General features: G+C 31.4%; 1 protein-coding gene across 1 annotated transcript in view; it reads right to left on the bottom strand.

Moving 5' to 3' along the window:
• Nucleotides 1–407: 407 nt before the first annotated feature.
• LOC132740753 (uncharacterized) overlaps nt 408–11,213 on the bottom strand; it is a 66,721-nt gene continuing 55,915 nt past the window's right edge. The window contains exon 7 of the mRNA XM_060728724.1: nt 408–9,726. Within this exon, the coding sequence (XP_060584707.1) occupies nt 9,185–9,726 (542 nt within the window). The 3' untranslated portion in view covers nt 408–9,184. The remainder of the gene's footprint in view (nt 9,727–11,213) is intronic.

Raw genomic sequence — 11,213 nt, 5'->3', positions numbered from 1 at the left:
AATGATTTTTCATTTGATGTTATTTTCATATTATTTCAAATTATTTGTTTATTTGGGTTGTTACATTTTGGTATAACTTTATTTGGTTCCACTATGAAATTACATCTCTAAAAAAATGATACCTTTTAAATTTGCTTTATATAGCTTTGTCATTTATTTCGCATTCAAAAAGTAACTTGCCTCTGTATCTGTCTAATTTAGATATGTATATCGATTTTATTAAAGATGAAATCAAACATACGTTTCTCTAAAGTGTTTATAATTTTCAAGCTAGGTAAAGGTAATACTGATAAAGCATAGATCAGTTTTGGTAAAGCAAAGGATTTGATGATAGTAACCTTTCAAAAAAGTGTAAGTTTTCGGTGTTGCCATTGCTTTAAACAAATTTTAAAAGCACCAATTTTAAGTTCTAAATTCTATTTAAAATAGAGTTTGTTCAAAATGTCATACCTAAAGATTTTGCATTGTCAGAAGTCCATTGGAAATTTCGATTTCGGCAGTATTTAGTTTCGGAGTGTCTTATTGAGCCTACTTTTAATACGTTACTTTTCATTCAAGTTTAGGCCTGATATTTTGTTGAAATCATCGAGTATTGCAATTAATGTTTCGAAAGATTCTTTTGACCAATCAGTTACAAAATTTGCATCATCCGCAAATAACACATTTTTAATCTCGATTCCATTTATGTTGCTGCCTTTTATTTTTTATGCTTTCATATGCAGTTTGAAAGAAGTTTGACGCATACATTAAATATATACGGAGAAAATGGGCATCCTTGACGTACAGCTCTATGTATTTTAAAGAAATCTGACATGTGTCCGTAAGTGATAACACAGCTTTGTGGGTCATTGTATAAAAGTTTTATCCATTGGATTATTGTATTACCAAAATTAAAAAATTCAAAAACTTGAAAGATGAAGTTATGGTTGATTCTAGCTTTTTCAAAGTCTGTAAAAAAGTGCATCTTGGTCCTAATTTTCCATTTGTTCTAATACTTCAAATATCGTCCGTATAATTTCTCCAATGTATCTATCTTTAATGAACCCAGATTGATTTTGACTGATGATTAGAGATTAAACTTTTTTCATTCTATTTGCTATAACGTTTGGTACTATTTATAGTCAATATTTTAAATATTTTGGACGCCAGCTTTCTAAGAAAAGAGTATGTTTGTTTCTTTTTGGTAACAGCTAGAGTGATGATACTTTGTTATGAAGTTCAATCAAATTTTTATTTCAAATGAATGTTTAATAGAGTTAATGTAGTAATATTTTATATCATTCCAAAAGATTTTATAAAATTCTGTTGTTTATCCATCTGATCAAGGACTTTTATTATTATTCATATTTTTAGAGCTGTTTTTCGAGTACAGTACGTTCGCTATCTAGAGATGTCCGTTGTTTATCACTTACTTTAGGTAAAGTTGGATCCATAAAATTAAATTAAGTTGTTTTTTGTTCAACCTCTTTATACAGATGTTTGTAGAAGCGCTTCTGCTCTTCTAATATTATATTTTGTTTTGAGATTATTCGGCCACTTACTTCTATTTGAATCAACACCTTTTTTTAAGAATTTCTTTTTTCTAAATTTTCAAACAATTTACTATTTTTCTCATTACATTCTACATTCAACGTTTTTGATCTTTCTATTATTCCATTTATCTTCTTATCGTACATTTCATATAACTCTTCTTTATTTTATTTCTATTTCTGACTTTATTTTTTTAATATTACTGTTTAAGGAACAAGAACTCAATGTTTGTTCCATGTTAATTAATGTTAAATTTATTTCTTTTTCCTTTTTGTCATCATTTTGTTTGGTTTTACTTGCAAACTTTATAGTTTCGTTTCTAATATTTCCTTTCATTATTTCCCACATTGTATTTGGATTTGCACCTGCATTTATCATAGCGGTTTCTCCAATAATATTTCGTATAACGTTTTGGTATTCATATTTAAGTAGACTGTTATTAATTTTCATTGTCTGTTCAAACTCAATTGCTATTAATCTACCACAAACTATTTCTGTATATGTTTTGTTTTTGCAATCGAATTTGCTGTTAATTAAGATGCATACGCCAGCACTATTATTAGTATTTCCACTGTAAAAAGCCCGTCCATCCCATTCTGATGTCCATTTAAGATATTGATTTGTGTTTAATGCGTTTCTTGTAAAAGACATTTATCATACTTTTGTAAATTTAGCCAATTAAAAAAATTGCTTTCTTTTCATATAATTTCCCAAACCTCTTACATTAAAAGTACAAATTTTCATACTCAGTTCAATTCAATCTGAAGCTTACGTTCAAGAACAGTAGCTGATCTTATATACAAGAGGGCCATAATGGCCCTGAGTCGCTCACCAGAAACAACTGCTTTTCAGTGTTGGAATGTCAATGTATTCTCATATTAAACTTAAGCCTAGAATATGTTAAAACAATAATTTGAAGAAATGCCATGACCTGGGGCATTTAAGCTTTAGCTTAAACGGGGCTAATCAAATTAATATGAGCAAACTTGATAAAAGACTACCTAAGAATGCTACAAAGTTTGTTGATCATCTATCAATTGTTTAGGAAATGATGTTTGAAGGTTTTTTTCTATTTTTAGCTTTAGTGGACCCTAAAAGGGGCTAATCAAATTAATATAAGCGAACATGATAAAAGACTACCCAAGAATGCTACAGACAAAGTTTGGTAATCATCCATCAATTGGTGCTGAAGTAAGAGATATTTAAAGGTTTTTCTATTTTTAGCTTTAGTGACCCCTAAAAGGAGCCACTCAAATTAATGTGAGCAAACTTGATAAAAGATTATCCAAGAATGCTACAGACAAAGTTTGGTGATCATCCATCAATTAGTTCTGTAGAAATGGACATTTAAAAGTATTTCTATTTTTAGCTTTGTCTGCCCCTAAAAGGGGCCAATCAAAATAATATTAGCAAACTTGATTGAAACACTTCCCAACAATGCTACAGACAAAGTTTGGTGATCATCCATCACTTAGTTCTCTAGAAATAGATATTTAACGGTATTTATATTTTTAGCTTTAGTGGCCCCTAAAAGGAGCCACTCAAATTAATATGAGCAAATTTGATAAAAGACTACCTATGAATGCTACAGACAAAGTTTGGTGATCATCCATCCATTAGTTCTGTAGAAATAGACGTTAAAATGTTTTTCTATTTTTAGCCTAGAGACCCCTAAAAGGGGCCAATCAAATTAATATGAGCAAACTTGATAAAAGACTACCCAAGAATGTTACAGACAAAGTTTGGTGATCATCCATCAATTAGTTCTGTAGAAGAAGATGTTTAAAGGTTTTTCTATTTTTATCTCTGCTGACCCCTAAAAGGGGCCAATTGGAATGACATGAGCAAATTCAAGTGTGACTGTCACAAGGATGCTACAGACCAAATTTGAAGTAAATCTGCCAAGCAGTTTCAGAGAAGAAGATGATTGTTGACGCATGACGACGGACGACGGACGCCGGAGCATCCCCCTTTGATACTAATAGCTGGCCCTGAACCTTCGGCTCTGGTGAGCTAAAAAAGCGTAAGAGACAAAAATATATTGTTGAATATACAAATAAAGATCCATCATGTCGTAAAATAATCAAACAAAACATCATAATCATATATTTACACACGCACGCATGCACATGGACACATACACGCACACTCTCACACCCATTAAGCCAGTTTTGCTCGTAACATAAAAGCATGATTATATTCAGATACAAAAAAAACCATAACATTTATATGACACATCTATACATAAGATAGTTAAGCAAATGATATTTATTGATTTTCTCAAGACAAAGACATCAAGTATTATGATAATATATTATTTTTAAACATACAATGTTTTTTTGTATTTGATTGTGTTAACTTAATCAGTAAAAAATATGGAAGTACCAGGAGAATTCAACATTTAGCCTCATTTTTCTCTACGTATATTTCGTGCGTGAATCGCGTGCAAAGCTACATTATGATACGCTTCAACTCTTTATCTTTCCAACGGTGTATCATACATGTTTCCCAATACACACACGTTTTAAGAAATTTAGTGTTGAAAGTTGAATATTCGATCAACTGCGTATAAAAATGGCTGGAAAAGATTCAGAAAATAATGTTGAAATTCGAGCTTACATCAAAGCGCGTATGACATCTGGGTTAAGTGTTGCAGCCAATCATAAAGAACTTTGTCGTATTTATGAACCATCTGTGGTTAGTGAAAGGACAGTTTAAAGATGGATTGTTAAGTTTAAAAGTGGTACGGCGTCACTAAACGAAGGTAGGGGTAGAAAACACACAGTGGTAAACAAAAACAACATTAAAAAGTGCAAAAACTCATAAACAAAGAAGCTCGATAGACAGATTCTGAAATAGCTTAGTAAACTGGCATTTTAACGGAAAGTACATTTACGATTCTAAAGAAGCACCTCAAAGTAACAAAGATTGCAGCCTGACGGATACCACATTTATTGACTGAAAAGCAAAAGCAGGAGCGTGTAAAATGTTCCAAGAAATTATTGAAGATGTGTCCCAAATATAACGATCGTAATTTTTCTAACATTGTAACTGGTGACGAAAGCTAGTTCCACTTTTTTGAGCCCACACGGAAGGTTAATAATACGATATGGGCCACCAAACATACCCGTAGGCCCTGTATAGCTAAAATAATGACTAGCACAAAGAAGGTTATGTATGCCATGTTCTTTGGTATACATGGTTTAGTGACACAAGTTCCTATTCAAAAAGGTCGTACCGTTACTGCAAAGTTTTACAAACGAATAGTGTTAAACAAAACTGACAAATTTTATCGCAAATGTCGTCCAAATACTTGTATGAGAGGTCTGTATGTACTCCATGATAACGCTACTCCACACAAGGCAGACATTGTTAAGAAATTATTGGAGTGCAGACGTGTAACTGTGCTTAATCACTCACCATACTCGCCAGATTTGGCACCCTGCGATTTATTCCTGTTTCCAAGATTAAAGAAAAGATTAAAGAAAAACCTTCAGGGTGGCCGTTACAGGACCAGAAATGTACTTGGTTCAGCATTACATCAGTTGTGTAGGGGTATACCTCAAGAAGACTATGAAAAAGCATTTCAAAATTGGATCAAACGTTGAAACTCTGTATATTGTTCAAAGTAATCTAAGTAGATTACTTTGAAGGTTTAAAAAAAATAAAATTCGTAGTTGCTTTAAAAGTTTTCATTTTACTATAGCCCCGACACTAATTATTGAATACTCCTCGTACAAACGACAGACAAACGACTTAAACAATGATTTAGTAATCATTGTTGAACAATTACTCTCTCATTAAATAACAAGTTTTAAAATGAATAAGTGTAAAATCTTAATTAAAAAGATGAAAGAAGTCATCATTTGAGCCTTATTCTTTATATATTGAAATTAATATAATTGTGTAACAGCTAAAACAACTATGACAGAAAAAGACTGCCCTTTAACATTAATGAGTTTTTTTAACAAGTACTTTTTATACACAAAAGAAACAACACAATATTAAACAGTGACAAAAAGCCAACAATATGTATGTAATCAATTTTTACCTAGGACAGTTTTGCAAATGATATGTGTTGCTTTCATCAAGATAAAGATATCAAATTTAATGATATTATAATAGTTTTAAACATAGAATGTTTTGTGTATTTTATTATGTTAACTTAATCTGATGCAATCATGGAGGTACAATGATAGACAAAAGACAAAGAAAAATGATTTAATGACCTTTGTAGACCAATTTTACTATAGTAAGATAACGAGTTTCGAATGAATATGTGTATAGTCAAAATAAAAAAGAAGGAAAAAAATAATCATTTCAACTCTATTCTTTATATTGTGAAATAAATAAAGTGTATCAGCTAAGAAAAAAATGACCAAAATAGTAAACCTGTACATAACGAAATTCACTTATAATGATGATGCTTTACTCATACCAATTATGATTTTATAGCCATACCAATCATTCATTAGATAACAAGTTTCGAATGGACAAGATTAAAAAATAATTTAATTTAATAAAACAAGGAAAGAAGATCATCATTATTTTTCTATATTCTTAAATCAGTTGTTTTCATATTGTGTGCTTACAATAAATTAATGAAAGAAATTCTGTTAATTCTATTATGACTAAAGCTTAATTAGCAAGTTTTTATATACTTTTTCAAAGGTCAGCATTGCCATATGTGTATAAAGATATATTATATTCTAATCCCCATTTTAAGTTGATGATTTGTTTACATACAGTATAAAAACACTATTTTTTTACTACTGAACTTTTGGGTTAGAAAACTTGCACTGCCTTTGAATAAAATGTCACATTTTTACTTTTTTTAATCATCAAAAAAGCCATAAAGTATGTTTCACTTTGACACTTTACAAAACAAATCTTACAAATCCTAAAGACAATCAAACAATGAATGTTTTTATATATGAATGACAGTTTACAATAATAATCCAATAAAGACACATAATATATCGTATAACAATTTTACAAAGAAGAAAAAAAACAACAAAAAAAAACCTTGAAGTACCTCACGATAATAATTAATTGCAAGGGTTTCATAATAAACCTTAATCGCTCAGCAGATACTTTTTAAAAGGTAACGGTAGAAAACTGACCCTTGCGCAGTCCCATTATCACTTTTGTAGAAGAATACTATGCCACAGGCTATACTATGGGACATAAATAGGATCAAAGATAATTTACTGTTACCCATTGTTCTCCAAGTCACACAAGTACCTCTGGGTTTGTACGGACGGGCAGACTCACGGACGGAGGGTTAGCCTAAAGTCCTCTTAAGTAAACCGGTAGAGGCCCAATAACTCCTGTGAATGTGTCAACAGAAATATTTTTTGTAGTTGTTATCACAATTTTAAATCCACAAAATATGACAAATACAAAATCAATACTGGGTATGGTCTGTTAAAGGGTATATTTCGTGAGCGATTAAGGCATGCGAGCGATTCACATAAGTAAATCAACAGAGGGACTCTTTCACGGGGGAGGAACTGTTACACGAAGGTCATAGAGTTCTTCTGATAACTTGCTTAACGTTGTTATGATAACTGACACGAAGTAGCTTGGTGTGTAAATAATTTTGTTTCGTAATTTTTTAGGTAACTGTCATTTTTTTCAGGATTTGGCTGTCAGAAAGCCCTAAATCTTTTAAGAATAGATTTAATATAAAACTGCTTTGTGTACAGTCTACAAAAGATAACAGGTGATAGGCTATCTTCAGGAAAACCTGAATCAGCGGTCACTTGTATTCAGCAGTAAAATGACTTAAACCGCCAAGCAAAAATTGTAAATTTTTTTCACTTTTTCCTCAGTTCCATGCTTTAAGCGACCGACTTTCTTAAGCAGACACTATATAGTTGGGCTTCCCTCAAGAAGCGGCTAAGTAATTTGTATCATTTTATACCATAAACAACAAGTATATAACCGGGATACCCTAAACACCTATGCAACCGAAATTTATGATCTATTTATACATAAAAAAATCAACCGATCACTTCCGATCTCTTCAACAGATTTGTACGTGCCCTAGACTTTATCGAGCGAAAGAAGTTCGACAATATATTTTTGTTATCAATAAGGGTTATATAAAGGGAATGTCCAAATGACTCCAACTTTAATAAGAATGATGAATCCAATAATTTTCTGTATATGAAGATTTCTGTAGGTCACGTGATGCTACATTGGATTTAATAGAGAAAGGAACAAGGCCAATAAACGGCATGAACCTAAAGGTGACTCACATCTATTATTTAAGACTTACTTTCTATTGTCAAATCATTGTCATAGAACTTTATACGTTTCTATAACTAAAACTTGACCTCTTTTTGAAATTAACATATCTGTTGAATACAAAAATATGACACCCACCTCAAATTAGATAGGTAGTGCATATTACTTCCTATTTGCTGCAAACAATTTACATGTAATTTATTTCGGCCGACCGATATCACAGTTACTTAATGTTCTCTTAAACTACCAGGAATAATGTATACATGAAGATATCATGCTTGAGTATTAAATTCAAAGCATTTTTTCCTGTAAGTCAATGCTCTACATCAAGTATGTTTTCAGTCATTCCAATAAAATGAACAAAAAAGTACTATGCTCATAATGATTTACACACTGATAAAATAGCTTAAACGTGCCGTTATTAAGCATAAGCAAATCACTGGCAGTAACAAAAGTTTTCATAAGAACTTCAGGACATATTTTGAGTTATCACAAGAACTCCGTGACATTTGACAAATCGGGTATAAACTTATTAGCCTGGGCTTAATGTTTGCAACTCTTCATTATAATTAGCCAATTAAGTAAAGAAACGAAGAAGATCACAAATGAAAAGGTCAATATGTTCGAATGAACAAGTTATTTGGAAATTTTACTCAAAACAACCAGATTTGTTTTTAAAAACGCGATGAAAAATGGATTTAAAAGTTTTTCTGAAACATAATACAATCTGACGGCAAGTTTAATTATCAAAGTTTGATAAAGCACCTCAAAATCCCCATTTAAAGGTAAAAATGACAATTTTTTTACGTGAGTTCTCCATGTATATAGAAAAGTTTTCCACAGAAATTCGTAACTTTTTCCAACACCTTCGTGACAGTTATCATAAGAACTCCAAACAAGTTATCATAAGAACTCCATCCTTCGTATAACAGTTCCTCCCGAGTGACTTTGTCTACACCGACCAATAGTGTCATATTGAAAGCATCTTCATGACTATGAGTAGTTTGTATATAATCTAGACACATGTATTGTGTAAAATTTTCATCTTCAAATAATAATTATGATTATAATATTAGGGGCGTCCGTTGCCGGTGGTTAAGTTTGTTGACATCAAACCACCTGCCCCTCACCGCTGCGGGTTCGAATCCCGACAGGGACTTTGGAGTCTTTCATTTGAGGAAGCTATCCAGCTAGATTACGGAACGTCGGTGGTTCTACTCAGGTGCACAATTAAGGCGTGCTACATAATATACCGATACTCTTAATTCTAGTATATATTGAAACATGCTTTAGTTTGTTTAATTAATTAAAAAGAAGTTTACTTTTTTATAGCTTAAATAATGTTCACAAACTTTTGGACAGTCATTATTTCATTTCATTTACTTGTATTTCTGGCAACCGTTTAGTTGTTGGTGTTCATTGCAGTTTCGATACCAGAAATGCGTTCTTCCAATTGTCTGAACCGTTCATCAAATCTATCGGAATGTGTTTCAAACATTCCTCTCATTTGTTCCAATAATGTACTGATTGTTGAATGTGTTGTGAATGGTTTAAATTGTTTTACCTTTAGTTCATCAAGTATAGCAGTTATTGGGGTAACATAACCCGTGTTATCTTCAGAAACTGCAACAACCATACCAATACATCTTAGAGTTGTTTCCTCTCCAGTATTATCCTCCATAAACACAAGAGCTCCAGAATCTCCTTGTTTACAAAATGGAATGTCCTTATCAAATGATTTGATATGGTATTGTTTATAAAGTGTAGTTGTAAATCTTAATTCTTCTCCCATGTCTAAGTAACTGGTAAATGGACATTCTCTAATGACACTATCATCACATTGCATAACTCCTCTTGTTTCCAATGATACGCAACCAAATTTTCTAACTTCTCTGAGACCATTCGGAATACCTGTCTTTCCCCATACTAGACCATCATTAAATTCTGAAATACATACATGATACACAATCATCGTGAGAACTGGTGAAGAGTATTTTGTAAAATAATAATTCTATCTTAACCGCTTATTAACCTTATGTTCCTTACAAAGACATGGTATCCGATAAATAGCATGTCAATAGGAGCTAAGTAGCAACGTAACACGTACAGGTACCTCCTTTTCGGAACAAAATAAAAAAGAGTACCATTTCATGACAATCAAGCAGATATTCAAATATCTGCAATAGTAATTGACGTCAATTATCACGTTGTAAGACAATTTGCTTGAATGACCTTATCATTTTCGTTGCTGTTACCTACCACCAATTCAGTTTACATTAACAAACTATATAAATACGCATAATTCATGACAAGAATTTTATTAAAGTGTATAAAGCTATATAAATCATAGTTGATACATGTTGTAAAGTTTATAGTTTTATACCCTTTAAATAAACACACATGTACTCGTATGTTATCCAACTGTTAAATTATAAACATTATATTTATTTCAGATGTATTTTATTTGATTATTTGATGCAACATGTATTAACCATAGCATGTTTATAAGACATTTATTTTGATCAGTAAAATAGTCTACTTTAGTTTTTATAAACTATATTTAAATTGTAGCATATGAAGTTAAAATACATTAATAAGAGAAAAGATATACTTGTGCATTGTTTAAGTATTATATATGTTTTTCTATATTGCTATGTATATATTGATAAAGAGTAAAAGGTAGTTAAATGAAATAAATTTAATCGGTATTTTTTCGTTCTAACACTTGTCTTTAAAAATACATGTATAGTGAAATGACACGTTAGTGTAATGACTCACGTTTATGACTTGCCAAATAAAAGAACTTAGCTGTTTTATTCACCAGTTGAGCACAAATTGTATTCATTAGATATTTGAATTTTTTTAGTAGGCCAAACACAATAATAGTTGGGTTAATTTTCTGTTCTGAGACCTCTATACTTATGATAGAACACGGACGTTTCCACAACATGACATTTTTACCCTAAGTACCACCTTGACCTTGGTGTTCCGCGAGAGACACATCTGCAACATTTATTGATAATACATCATTGAAAATATTAAAAACTAAAGATGATAAAAGACAAACACAATTTGACTCAAAGTCACATTGACAGTGAAGTTGAAGATTAAGGTTTTTCACATGACACACAATCTCTCAGAGATAAAGAGCAATTAATTTGACATAAATCATCCAAAATAGAGTATTTGTCAAACAAAATATATACTTTGATCTCCAAAAATGGCATTGACATTAAGGATGTGGACATGGGTTTTGCATTAACCACATAGTCTCGGTTGTGTTGACATACACCAAATATATTAACAATATAACAAAGTTATAAGCATGACGATATTTGGCCTTTGTCTTCAAAATACGACCATGAGACATGCGTCTTGCACGCAACACATTGTCTACTTACGATGGTCATGTGAACCAATATATTTTCAGT

Source organism: Ruditapes philippinarum, unplaced genomic scaffold, assembly GCF_026571515.1.
Source record: "Ruditapes philippinarum isolate M1 unplaced genomic scaffold, ASM2657151v2 ctg2885_1_1_1_1, whole genome shotgun sequence".
NCBI lineage: Eukaryota > Metazoa > Mollusca > Bivalvia > Venerida > Veneridae > Ruditapes > Ruditapes philippinarum.
Note: the sequence above shows the minus strand (reverse complement) of the source record. Positions and strands in the feature narration are given on the sequence as shown.